Source organism: Callithrix jacchus, chromosome 22 (genome assembly GCF_049354715.1).
Source record: "Callithrix jacchus isolate 240 chromosome 22, calJac240_pri, whole genome shotgun sequence".
Classification (NCBI taxonomy): Eukaryota; Metazoa; Chordata; class Mammalia; order Primates; family Cebidae; genus Callithrix; species Callithrix jacchus.
In genome coordinates, this window is record NC_133523.1 from 47,450,345 (window position 1) to 47,464,167 (window position 13,823).

General features: G+C 45.6%; 1 protein-coding gene across 3 annotated transcripts; it reads right to left on the bottom strand.

Moving 5' to 3' along the window:
- Positions 1–6,024: 6,024 nt before the first annotated feature.
- On the bottom strand, positions 6,025–13,149 carry LOC144576366 (leukocyte immunoglobulin-like receptor subfamily A member 3). 3 transcript variants are annotated; one of them, XM_078360865.1, is made up of 9 exons: positions 13,000–13,149; positions 12,526–12,607; positions 12,328–12,363; positions 11,858–12,142; positions 11,412–11,711; positions 10,894–11,190; positions 10,352–10,624; positions 7,957–8,007; positions 6,025–7,808 (listed from the first exon to the last, which is right to left on the bottom strand). In XM_078360865.1, exons 2-9 carry the CDS (start codon positions 12,557–12,559, stop codon positions 7,672–7,674), a joined length of 1,413 nt encoding a protein of 470 aa, XP_078216991.1. In that variant the 5' UTR covers positions 12,560–12,607; positions 13,000–13,149; the 3' UTR covers positions 6,025–7,671. The 3 variants fall into 3 exon arrangements, with proteins under 3 accessions (XP_078216991.1, XP_054106067.1, XP_054106068.1); XM_054250092.2 differs by having other exon boundaries at positions 10,352–10,654; XM_054250093.2 differs by lacking the exon at positions 12,328–12,363 and having other exon boundaries at positions 10,352–10,654.
- Between the last annotated feature and the right edge of the window lie 674 nt (positions 13,150–13,823).

Here is a 13,823-nt window from a genome sequence, read left to right on the forward strand (position 1 = left end):
CCTTACCATATTTCATCAACACCCCAGTTGTCATGGTCATGTGCAGAAAATAGGAAATGAAAGCTCTTCAGAAGAAGCATTTGAAAACAGAGCATTTGAGAGAATGATCCAAGATGGCTGATTGCTAACATCTCGGGATTTCAGCTCCCAGTGAAAGTGCAGAGAACGAGAGGATGCCACACTTTTCAGAAAAATTTTTGTCGCTCACGGACCAAAAGATTCCCAGTGGAGGAGCCCCACGGGTCGCCAGTGCGACTCTTGTGGCTGACGCAGCCATTTTGCCGACACATCGGTGTGGCAGCTCTTGGTGCAGAGTAAACGGGACTGGTTCCCCTTCTGACTGACATTTGGAGCTCCGGGAAGGCAGAGTCACCTATTACCGACTCAAGAAGGAAGCCAGATTGGAGATTCCCGGGCAGAAAAGCACCATCAGTCTTAATGCCGCTGTTTTGGCCGGTGCAGTGGGTTGCTCAGATTTTGGCCCTGAGATTTAACAACTTGGACATCCACTAAGAGACCTAATTTGTGAAAATTGGTAATTACAAAGACGACAGATGGATAAATTTACAATGATGGGAAGAAACCAGTGTAAAAAGGCTGAGAATACTCAAAGTCAGAATGCCGCTCCCTCTAAAGAGGATCACAGTTCCTCATCAACAAGGGAGCAAGGCTTAATGAAGAATGAGTGCATTCCATTAACAGAATCAGGCTTCAGAAGGTGGATAAGAAAAAACTTCTGTGAGTTAAAAGAACATGTTGTAGCCCAATGTAAAGAAACTAAGAACTTTGAAAAAAGGTTTGACGAAATCCTAATGAGAATAGACAATTTAGAGAGGAATATAAGTGAATTAATGGAACTGAAGAATACAATATGGGAACTCCGAGAAGTATGCACAGGTTTAAACACTCGAATTGATCAAGCAGAAGAAAGGATATCAGAGGTCGAAGACCAACTTAATGAAATAAAATGAGAAGACAAGAATAGAGAAAAAGGGATAAAAACGAATGAGCAAAGTCTCCAAGAAATATGGGACTATGTGAAAAGACTGAATTTACGTTTGATAGGTGAACCTGAATGTGACGGAGAGAATGAATCCAAGCTGGAAAATAATCTTCAAGATATTACTCAGGAAAACTTTCCCAAACTAACAAGGCAGGACAATATTCAACCCCAGGTAATACAGAGAACACCACAAAGATATTCCTCAAAAAGAGAAACCCCAAGGCACATAATCGTTAGATTCACCAGGGTTGAAACCAAGGAGAAAATACTAAGGGCAGCCAGAGAGAAAGGTCAGGTTACCCACAAAGGGAAGCCTATCAGACTTACAGCAGATCTCTCAGCAGAAAGCCTACAAGCCAGAAGAGAGTGGGGGCCAATATTCAACATCCTAAAAGAACAGAACCGTCAGCCCAGAATTTCATATCCAGCCAAACTAAGCTTCACAACTGAAGGAAAAATAAAATCTTTTATGAACAAGCAAGTACTCAGAGATTTTATTACCACCAGGCCTGCTTTACAAGAGCTTCTAAAGAAGCATTACACATAGAAAGAAACAACCAGTATTAGCCTTTCTAAAAACATACCAAAAAGTAAAGAGCATCAACATAAAGAAGAATTTACATCAACGAATGGACAAAACAGCCAGTTAACATCAAATGGCAGTAACCCTAAATTTAAATCGACTAAATCCCCCAATCAAAAGATACAGCCAAAACCCAACAGTATGCTACATCCAGACCCATTTCACATTCAAAGATACACAAAGACTCAAAACAAAGGGATGGAGAAAGATTAACCAACTAAATGGAGAGCAAAAATAAATAAATAAATAAATAAATAAATAAATAAATAAAAAGCAGGAGTTGCAATTCTCACATCTGATAAAATAGATTTTAAAGCAACAAAAACATAGTAGTAAAAGGATCAATGCAACAATAAGAGCGAACGATCCTAACACCCAGATACATAAGACCTATAAAGAGATTTAGACTCAGTGAGACAGAAAATTAATAAGGATATCCAGGACTTGAACTCAGATCTGAAACAAGTAAACTTAATAAATATTTATAGAGCTCTCCACTTTAAATATACAAAATACACATTCTTGTCAATACCACATCACACCTACTCAGGTTTAAATAAAATATTGATCGGCCATTATTAATACTCATTTTTAGAATAAAGCAACGTTTCCATTCTCTCTCCCTCTTTTTCTTCCTCTTTCTTCCTCTCTTTCACTCCTTTTTTTTCTTTCCTTCTCTCCTTTAAAAAAATAAATACAAAATAAAAATTGTTTTATATATTTCAGATTATTTACTTGTTATAGATATGCAGAAAGAGAATTATTATTATATTTACAGAAAAGTAATTTATTACTGTTCAACTGGCAGATATACCAAGTTTTTTTTTTACCATATTGCCATAGAGTACCTGGAAATCTATCCTTTCTCTGAATCACTCAGCATTCTTAAGGAGAAAAGAAAAAATAAATCTACCTCCTTCATCCCATTTTGGGTCTTGGCCACTGTCTCTCCCAGAGGTGGCTGGAGTGAGGAGAATTTAAGGCAAAGAAGACTCTTGTACTTTGCCTTACGTACAAGTACCTAATGAAGTCCCCGTTTTACCACTCTCCTCTTTTCAGGGCTCCCTGAAAGCCCTCAGCTCAAGTACACATGGGATCTTCACACACACACACACAAACAAACAAAAAAAATACACACAAAAAAACAGAGCATTTGAGTCTGGTGCCATTAGGGGTCATTAGGGTGGAAGTTTCCATTTCTGTGCAGAACAAGTAAGGAGCTTAGGGACCTCACAGGCAGGGAGGGGTCGGGGCTCTCAGCAAGGCTGGAGCTTGTGATGGGAAATCTGTGCTTACTGATCTCAGCCCATAATCCCCACTGAGCCAACTCCCCAGGTGTGTGTGAAACAAATTCACTGCAGTATTGTTACATGTGGGCATGTGTACCACGTTGAGTTTCACGTGGATTTATTTCTTCTGGGAGCAACTTGAGCAGACACTAAGTTTGGAAGCTGAGTGCCACATGTCATGAGCAGCGGGAACAACTCCCTATTTTTAGGCCCCAATTACTAGAACAGCCTTTTATGGTCACTAATGGGTGTAGCAAGTGAGTGTCTAACAAAGATAGACAACCCAGAGTTATCCTTCAAATGATAAAAAGTGCTATGATTATCAATATACACACTCATTGATAAGGATAATCATATCCAGAGAAATAGAACACAAGGAATGCATGAGACCCGTTTTCAATTAAACATGTTGAAATATCTGAAAAAAGTACAAGAGGAAATTGAATCTTTGAGACAAGAATATGGATTATAATTTTGAAGAATGGGCATCAGACCAATGAGTTAGAAATCCTAGAGGTAAAAATTCCAATTGAAGAAATACAATGAAAATATTTATTTCATCAAGGTCAAGATACAGCTGAAGAGACATTTAGTAAATTGGAAAACAAAGTTTGAGAGAATTGTCCAGAATGCACCAAGGAGAGGCCAACAGTGGAAATTCACAGTACTTGGGAAAATATTGTGAGGAGGAATAACGTCATATTTATTGTACATGTCAGAAGGAAAGAAGGGAGAATGAGATCTGGCAACAGCTTTAGAAACAAAGAGTTAAACATTTGAAAGAGATCAAGAAAAACTAAGACACTAGGGTGCATACATTTCAGAATGAAATGCAAATCTTGACCTACCAAAATAAATTCAAAAATAGGAGGAAATTAACAAATACATATGCTAGACTGAATTATCTAATTTAAAATGCATTTTTGTGTTTTGTGATTTTCAACTCAACATGTCAAAAGAATTGCTTCTCATTGGGATGGGACTTCCAACAGAAAAAACAAAGGCCAGGAGATGTTGAGGAAGTATCTTCAAGGAATGAATTGAAAGTGAGGAATTGGATGCTCAGCCAAGTTAATATCTGAAAGGTAAAAGGGTTAGCAGGGGACCAATTCCTAAGCAGAAGCAGCTCAGGGTAAGATGGACCTGTGAAGCTGATCAGGTCAGGCTTCCCCTGTGTGAGGGCTGAGGAGGGATTGGAGGGTGGATCCCTCAATCATCAGATGTGCTTTTTCTTCAGGTGTTCTATCCTATCTTTTAATTAATACGGAAATGTTTTCATCTACTTTGATAGAGAGAGTGTGAGGAAGAAGAAGGCATTTTCTGAGCTGCAGGTTACTAGATATTACTGTTTTTATGCTCAGTGAAAGTGATTTTAAATGATGTAATCCAGTTAGAAGAAAATCTAAAATGTAGAATGTGAGATGCCACAGTGATGAAAAGTGGGAAACAGGCAAGTATTTGAAAATCACACACACACACACACACACACACACACACACACACACGAGTACTCATATATGTACATGCGTACATATATGAGTACTCAGAGTTCAGCTACAATGGAATTAGAACCTGTCTTCTCTAAAGGCAAGGATAAATGAATCCTCATTCAGAAATATATAATTGAATGAATAACTAAATAGGTGAAATTTCCAAATTATTCATTTTTTACCCTGTCTGTAAAAGAGTAATTCACCTACTGAAGGATGAGTCAAAGAGCTCAATACCCACAATAACACCCATGCATGAAACACAGCAGTACCATCTAAAATAAAATAATTTCCAATCAGTAAGGGAAGAAGGGTATGCTATTAAAATACCTCTTGGAAATATTGATATCCAACAAAATGAAACATAATACAAAACATTTAGAAATTAAAACTAAAAGTTTGTGTTTTAATGTAGGTAGTAAGGGCTGGGCACAAAAGGTATTTGCAGGCTGAGGCCAAGGATCACTTGAGCCCAGAAGTTCGAGACCAGCCAGGGCAACGTAGTAAGACTGATCTCTATTAAAATAAAAAAAAGGAAGGTATATGAAAGGTGAGAAAATATATGTAAACTTTCATTCATCTAACCATAGGTTCTTAGAATATATACAACATAAAGTTGTATTTATTTGGTGATTGAAACAAATATTTATGAAGATCTGATAGATTGAGAAAAAATTAATGAGTAATGTATACAAGATAATTTTCAGTCTGAAGTACATATATATGGTAAAATGTTCTAGTTATATACATTATGGGATTTGTATAGAAAAATTCTGATATGTTTATAATATTAATATGTCTATATTTATATATTATGTACATAAATGCCATATACACACATCATATATGCGTGTAGATGTATAAAGGAATATTACAGAGTTTGTATAGAGAAAAGAATCCGCATATATTCTGATATACAGGATACACACACTCACTCTAGGTGGTATGTATTATTTACATATTACATACAAGCACACTATGTGTGTATACACAGTATTTGTAGATGCTACTGTACAGTAAATACTCATGTGTGAGTATATATGTGTGTGTACATTTATGAACAATATCTCGAAGGAAGGAATGCCCATATTTAAGGCAGGCATTGCACATAAAATGTTATGTATTTAGTGGACAAAAAAGAAAAAATCTCTAAGTCTTTCTAAATGGCTATCTTATACATTATATTATCTATTAGTTTTTTATCATTCACTGCAAACTAAGTTATAATATATATCTACATTATATATTATATCTATAATATCAACACTGCTCAAACTATATAAAATCCTCAGTCACTGTGTATGATATATATTTGAATTTATGATGTACTAAGAAATATTTTGCTAGATGGATGTTTGTATTTTATAGTGTTTGGATAATTCTGCTTTTCAAGGTATGTGGAGAATTCCGTTTCCATTTCTGAAATAGAAGCCGAGGAGATTGCAGTGGAACCAGCGAGGAATTTCTTGCAGAGGAGTAGACAGCAGTACTGGGAAAACCCATTGCATGAAACACGGAGGAAGAAGGAATTAGGGCGCCCCGGTGGGGTGAAGACCCAAGTGCAGAGTGTCTCCAAGCCCCAAGGGTAGAGCAATGTGTTAAGGGCCCTGAGAATCTTCTCTGTGGGAGGAATCGTCTCTGAGATGTGAGTCTATGGAATATGCTGTAAGATATGCCTTTTATTAATATAATCCAGCAAAAGCCCAAGGACGAGGACCCAGTTTTATTTTAGGGAATGTGGGGACAGTATGTTTTCTTTTTATATTTATGCCAATTTCATAGTGCTGGTCAGTCACGTAGAAGGCAGAGGTCAGCATGTTCACAGCATTTGTACCCGAGAGTCACGAGACACACGTGGGATCCATGGGAAAGGCTGGTGGCCAGGTATGGCTGAAAGGTAATCAGTGACAGATGCCAGAGTCTCCCGCTTGATATCGCTGAAATCTAGCTCAAATTTTTGGCTTGCCACGATCAAACTAGAATGTGGAAGATGCTGTATAGGCAAAGTATAATATTTTAATCATTCATATTCTGGTAAGGCTTTGAAAATGTCCCTAAAAACATTTCTTTATCGTACAGTGAAAACGGTGAATAAGATTTCTTAATTCTAGGGGGTGGATGGAGAATGATGATTTCTTTACTCTCGAGGGTAGGTGGATGGCTGCTCCCTTTGTCCTAGAAAGTTCAGGACATTGGATCCCTCATGTTTCTCAGGATCCTTCCCCAAACATTCCATCCTGTGAGGCAGTTTCACATCCTTCAAACAGAACAATGGTTTTGACCCAGGAATGTTTAACACTTTAATGCTGGGACTCAAGGCCTCCTGTTGTGTTTGGGAGAAGTCGGAGAAGAATCAGCCCCAGTCATTTTTGCATGTTTCTATCTGACTGTCACAAGTGGGTAGGAAGAAACAGCTCAACTCCTTGACAAGATTCATTGGCCTGAGGTCTTGTCTCGGCTGGATTCTCTCCGACTTCCGTGATTTTCCTTTCGTGGATCAGCAACACACTGTCAATGCCTGTCATTGTTTTCACATGGTGTACTTTGGTTCTGCCTGGAAAGGCGGGACGTCTTGAAGTGAGGAGCTCACAGGTCATAGGCGGATTGAAATGTTTTCAACCAGAATATGCAAATCCGTAGAGACAGAAAGCACACTCGTGGTTACCAGGTGCTGGAGGGAGAGGAAATGGGAGTGACGGCTGAGAGGGTGTCGGGGGATGACGATGCTGTGGAACAGGATGGCAGTGACGGTCACACAATGATCTGAGGAGAACTTACACAGATAGCATCTGAGAAAGAGGGAAGGGCTCCTAGGGTTTGGAGAGGGTGTTAGGGAGTCAGGGTGGATTCATCTTTTCCTGGTTGAAATTCAATACTCTCCCATTGACTTATTTACTGAAGCACGTTTGGAACTCTGAACTGAGGAGATGGAGGCTCAGTAAAGCTCACCAGGTAGTGTGATGATGAGCAGTGAAGAAGACTGTGTTACACGCCATGGACCAGAGCACGCAGGTGAGCAGAGGTGCGGACCCGACGCTGCCATGCGGGATGGAGCCTCATGTCTCGGGGAGGGACAAGAATCGGACCCAACCAGCGGAAGTCAACATTCATAGAGAGGAACGTGTCACATGTGCATGGTCCTCCATGGATCACCCCAGAAATGGTCTCTGTACTTGTCCCTCTAGAAATGATTAACAGACAGTCCAGAAAATGTAGCCCCTAAATTGTCTCCCAAAACATCCTGAGATCATTAGATCTGTTCTCAGGTTTCCAGCACTCTGAAGGCTGCACTGTCCTCTCTGCTGTTCACCTCCTGGCTGCATCCTGGGGGCTTCTCTGGCTGTGCTGAGCCTCAAAGAGCAGAACGCCGAGGACCACCAGGACCAAGCCGGCCACGCCCATGCGGATGAGATTCCCCACTGTGTAATCCTGGGGCTGTGAGGCTGGGGATGGTGGGCAAAGAGGTCACAGAGGTCAGGGAGGATCAGCATCACCCAGGACCTCTGGATGTCCACCCAGGGCACCCACCTCCCCTTGACAGGACCTGACCCTCTGTGCCAGCCCCATGACCGCGAGCATCTCCTCACTCACCATCCTGGGAGTGGGACTTGTTTTGTGATGGGCTGAGGGTCTCAGCTGCTCCTGAGAATCAAAATCAGGGAGAAGAGACATATTTAAATGTAACTTATATAACAGGCTGTATATAAAATTATATATAGATTATATAACCTCCCTGTCAACAACAGGTGGGTGTCCTGGGTAGACATTTAAAAACTTATGTTCATTGTAATCAAAAGAATCAATCAACACCTTTAACAATTTTTAAGGGAAATATTTGATTCCTTTGTATTTTTTAAACAAGAGATAAGTGTCCATGAGAAAGCTACTGGTCTGGGTATATTAATTGTATTTCTTATTAACTCACTACCAAATTGTCCCCTTCTAATTTAAATTTAAATCAACAATTTTAAAGCACTTTTTTCATATACAAGAGGTTTAGTTGGATGTTAGAGTCATCCAGTGATTGGACAAGATTGGACAGGAACCCCCCCAAGGCCCAGGGCTGAGCTGCACTGCAGCCCCTGCTGACACCCGAAGGTTTCACATGCAACAGAGGCCGCTTGGTCAGTTTGCTTATTGGCCATTGTGCTTTGACACATCCAAACACTTGTGAAGTTCATGAAGGAAACCTCCATTTTTAATGTGAAGGGGAGGAAGACTTGATGTTAATAAAAAATGGATGTCTACATTGAATATATAAATTAAATCAAAGCCCAATGAAAGCAGAAGTAGAATTAACTATTTTAAAATAATAGATTCATTAACTGAAATAAAAATTGTAAATTTATATATTCAAGTATTGCTTTAATAGTTTTGGAAAAGAGGAGAGTAACGACGGACAAGTACACACAGAAAACACAGAGTAGAAGTGAGTGACACACAAGACGGGCTGTGGCTGATTCCCTAACTCACTCCAGGGAGCAGGTACATGGCCTCTCCTTAGTCTCAGGGGTGTCCTGAGCACAGAGGCCACCAGGTGAGTACAGGAGGGGCCATGTGAGTGGTACCCACAGCTGGGGTGCTTCTCTCTAAAGCAGCAGGTCTAGGTGAACTCCAGCCTCATCCCAGTCAGATCCCACTGAAGCCTGAGCAGCTTCCCCTCCTGTCCTGAGAGGGCTGTGGGATACTGCATGTGTGGGTGAGGGGCTCCATCCTCAGGGGCTCTTGGAAATGAGAAATCAGAGCTGCAAAGGGAGTGACTATCTGTCCTCTCTCCAGCTTGCCTGCCTCTCTTCCTCCTTCATCAGTCCCAGCATCTTCCCTGTGTCCAAGTCAGGCTGAACCCCAAATCCTGCTGACCCAAGCTATTCTCCTTTCTCTTCCCATCACACATCCCACAGGACCAGGTCTAGAAGATTGGAGAGCTTTTGTTTCTGACGGAGAGAGGGGGAGATTCTAAAACAGTGGGGCTTTGTAAACTTGTTACTTTCAAAATACTGTGGCTTTGTCTTACTAAGCTGAGATCCCAGGAGTGATGAGTGAAACCGCGGGCACCTGCTCCATCTCCGTTGGCTTTTCAACCCTTACAAGCCTCAGTTATTGGGGGAATCAGGACAAGGCCAGAGAGGGTTGCATATGAGAGCAAGTCTAGGTTAAGCCACATCTCAGATGCCCCAAAAAGTCAGAAATGAGGAGGCTTTGGGGGAGTCACCTCCAGGCAGCTCCCCCTTATTCAGATGGGGAGTCCAGGGTGTGAGGGGAACTTCTTAGAAGTTCCACCTCCAAAGGGGAGGCTGAGCCATCACAGACACACACCCCCTGCCAGGGTCCCTCCTACCGGATTCCTAGACCAAGCACCTGCCTCGTTATCTCCCCTGGCCCTGGCCCCCATATGAGAGGTGACAGCTCCTGGGAATCATGCTCAGGAAGGGGGAAAGACCCCACTGCTCCACTCATCAATACTGAACCTCAGACACTTTCCTTTCCTCTGACATCTGCCCCATCCCTGGAGCCCCAGGAAGCCACGAGGACCACACTCTTACTGTCCCCCTTCTCCTCTGTTCCCCTGAAAATCAGACCGTGAATATTGAAGGTAGGATTAAGATGAGTCTAGAAACTCCTCTTGAGCTGGAAGTGACTGTGTTTTTATCACCAATGGGGTCAGAACTTAGAGGTTGGGACACCCCGAGGTTCTGAACTGAGGTGGAGACATCAGGAGGGGAGTGGGTGGGGCCTGTGTCTTCCAATCTCAGTGTAATCTCATCCCTCTGAGGTTCACCCCCATCTTCTCCCAGCCATCCCTGCTCTTTATGCTACTTCAGGGGTGGGAGCCAGGGGTGGGAGGTTCCCCATCTATTTTCACCCTGGAACCTCCCCTGGGGACTCTCCTCCTTCACTCCCCTCATTCCTTAGTGTCCCGAGCTCTCCTGGGGGCAGGGCCTGGGCTGAGCTTTGAGCTCAGAGAGGACATGGTCAGGGCCCTCACCTGAGATCACGAGCTCCAGGGGGTCACTGGGGTGAGACAGCAGGTAGGGGTCGGAGCTGCGTGAGCCGTAGCACCTGTAGGTCCCCACATGGACTGAGGTCACCGCACTTAAGGGGAATTGAGCCTGGTACTTATGAGATTCATTCCTTGATCTTACACGCACGGGGGCATCAGCTGCTCCCGCCTTGGTCAGAAGGAAAGTGTCCATTGGGCTCTGTGACTGACACAGCAGGGTCAGGTTCTCTCCAGAGGCCACAGTGAGGCCTGGCTGCACTGAGAGGGAGGGTGTGTCAGGGATCTGTCCTGGAGAGAAGAGGATGGGTGAGGGGCTCCCCGCCTTGTTCTGAGCTGAGACCTCCCCAGGCCTGTCTCTGGGACCCTCAGTCTCTTTTCTCTAAGTCTCCCCCTCTCTGCACATCTCCTGTCTCTGTATCTCCCTCCCTTGGGACTCCCACCCCTCATCCCAGCCATCACCACCTGGGCTCCCCCAGCAGGACCTGTGCAGAGCCTGGGTCTCTGACTGAACCCGCTGGGCTCCTCACCTGAGATCAGGACGTCCAGGGGATCACTGGGGGCCGACTGCTCGGAGGAGACGTTGTAGGCACCCGAGCATCTGTACTGGCCCCTGTGGGAGACCCTCACAGGGCTCAGGGTGAAGTTGGCCTGGGAGAGCCCAGCCTGGGTCTGCCGGCCAGGGTGCTGGAGGAGGTCAGGTCCCCAGTCCTTGTACAGAGTGAACCTATCATAGCTGACATCAGAGCCACACTGGAGGGTCAGCCTCTCCTCAGGGGCCACGACAGGCCCCGGCTGCACTGAGAGTGATGGCTTCTCAGAAACACCTGGGAAAGGTGGTCATGGTCTCCAGGAGCCGACCCTCAGGCTCCTCACAAATCCTCCCTCTCCCCCGGCCTCACCACTGCTGATCTTCCTATGTCTCTGGCCCAGGAGTCCTGAGCCCTCTTACCCCAACATCGTCCCACCTGGAGCTGCCCTGAGACTCGGCTCCTCCCCACCTGCCCGGAGACTCAGGGATCTCCAGACAATGCTGTGAATTTCTTACCTGGGACCCGGAGCTCCAGGAGATCACTGGGTGAAGACCACACATAGGGAGAGTGAGAGTCATAACCATAGCACCTGTACGTCCACCTGCGACTTGGGCTCACGGGGCCCACGGAGAAGACAGCCCAGGACGACCCACGGGTACGGGCCTGGGATCTGCATGGTGGGTGTTCATCTTCTCCTTCCTTACACAAAATGAAGCCATGAAATGCCACCTGTGAGCCACACTGGAGGGTCACGCTTCCTCCTGGGGTCACCACAGGGCTGGGCAGGGCTGAGAGGGTGGGTTTCCTGTAGACTCCTAGGAGAGAAGGAGGCCCCGTGATAAGTGGGGCTCACACCTCCCACATCATCCCCAGGGCTGGGCTGTGAGAGGGAGATGCCCCTGAGTGCAGAGCCCCTTCCTGAGGGCAGAGCCTGGGGCTGGGACCCCTGAGTGTCTCTCACCTGTCACCACCAGCTCCAGGGGATCACTGGGCTCTGACAAGCCAGTGTCGCTATAATACTGACAGTGATACTGCCCTGCGTGTTGCCAGGCGATGGACTCGATGGGGAACTGGCCCTTCTTCACAAGCTCCTGTGGGATCTGCTTAATCCAGGATGCTGATGCTTTTTTTATATATAGATGATACTCCTGGGCTTCCAGGTTCCCCTGACACCTGAGGGTCACAGGACTCCCCTGGGGGATCACAGAGCCTGGCTCAGCCCAGAGGGTGGGCTTGGGGAAGGTCCCTGGCAGGAAATCAGAGGTCAGATTCTAAGTCATTTCCACCCAACCCAACAGATTCCAGCTCTCAGACACAAAACCCTCCAGACCCCCATCAGTCAGCCCAGAACTGCTGTTCCCCTCCCCAGCTGCATGGGGGTGGGCCTTATCCCCAGTGAGGAGGACCTGGGCCAGCTGGGGACAGACTCACCTGCCTGCATGTGTGTCCTGGGGCCCAGACTCAGCCCTGGAAGAGAGTTCCCCCTGAGAGATTTGCCCCTGAAGCCTGAGCAGGTCCTCCCCTCCCTGGGGTCTTTGTGAGCCCCTGGGGTCTCCTCATGGTCCAGAGTTTGGCTCTGGGGTGAGGTCCCTCCTAGGTTAGAATTTCCCCTCCCTCTTCAAATCTCACCGAGACAGATCAGGACCATGAGGATGGGGGTCATGGCGTCTCCTCCCACTGCCCTGCTCTGCGGATGGATGAGCCCTCGGTGCTGGCAGGACAGAGAGACACAGGGTGTGGACACTCAGAGGCTGGGTCCTTCTTTTCATGGGGTTATGTCATCTGTAGCCACACAGGAAGCAGAACTGCCCTCCCCAGGAGCCTGGCTCTCATTTCTTTAGGGCTGAGGTGGGGGTGGGTCCAACCCCTCTGCAGACATTTCAGACTGTAATGGCATCTTTCCTGACCCCCAGCCACTGTCTGTCTGCTTTGTCCTCATCTCACTGAGAGCCGGGATATAGCAGCAAATAGAACTGGTGCCTTCCTGTATCTGCCCTTCCAGATGAGGGTAAGCTAAGGATTCCCGTTCCTTCTCACAGCCTCCCATGAGGTCTCCCTCCCTCCTTCAGCCTGTCCATCAGCACAGCAGTGTGGGGTTCTTACTTAGGCAGTTGTCTCTTCAGCCCTGGACATGCTTCAGGGAAGATGCAGGTCCATGCTCCAGGCAGGCTCAGATCAGCAGAGACGCATCTCACATCTGTCTGTGTAGTCCAGGCAGAGCTGTGTGTGGCTGTGGGCACAGAACAGAAATGCAGGGAAACAGGGGAAGGAAAGTTGGCTTCTTTCTTGGAACCGGATTTTGGGTTTCCTTTCAACCAAATAGTTCCCATCTCAACTTCCCCTTTTTAAAAATGAGTCATCTCATCCTTGTAACTGTGGCTTGCCTATTGGGTGTCTGCAGTGAGGGGCTTGGGGTCATGAAGTTTAACCTGAGAGTTTCAGGAATTTTGTTCAGGGCAGGGCTTGTTTCTACATCATCAGCAAAAGGGTTAAATTTTCAGTGTTTTCTAGAAATAACGTAAGGTGCTTTATCAGTAGCTGGGAATGCTCAAGACCTCAGCTTGGATTCAAGCCTGCAGTGAAAACATACATCTGTCCAGCCCACAGAGTGGCCGTGGCGCTTTGTCTTTCTCTCTCTCAGAACAAAGAAAGAAGTTTAGGAAACTGTTCCACCATGGAGAGACTGTGGCTCCCTCTCTTCCATGTTTGTGGACAGGCCCTGAAATAGCTCAGCTCAGTGAGCCAGGCCACACTCAGCTCTGAGCCACCTTTCCCGGGTGCACATAACACAGACACACTTTATCGCTGTTGGACCGGGCATCTCCCACTCCTGAGTGTGAGGCTCACAAGGGCCCCGCTGTGCCGCGCACAACACGGAGCCGATTCTAAGCTTGGGAGAGTGGACACTGCCGGGCAGGAGCAGCTAC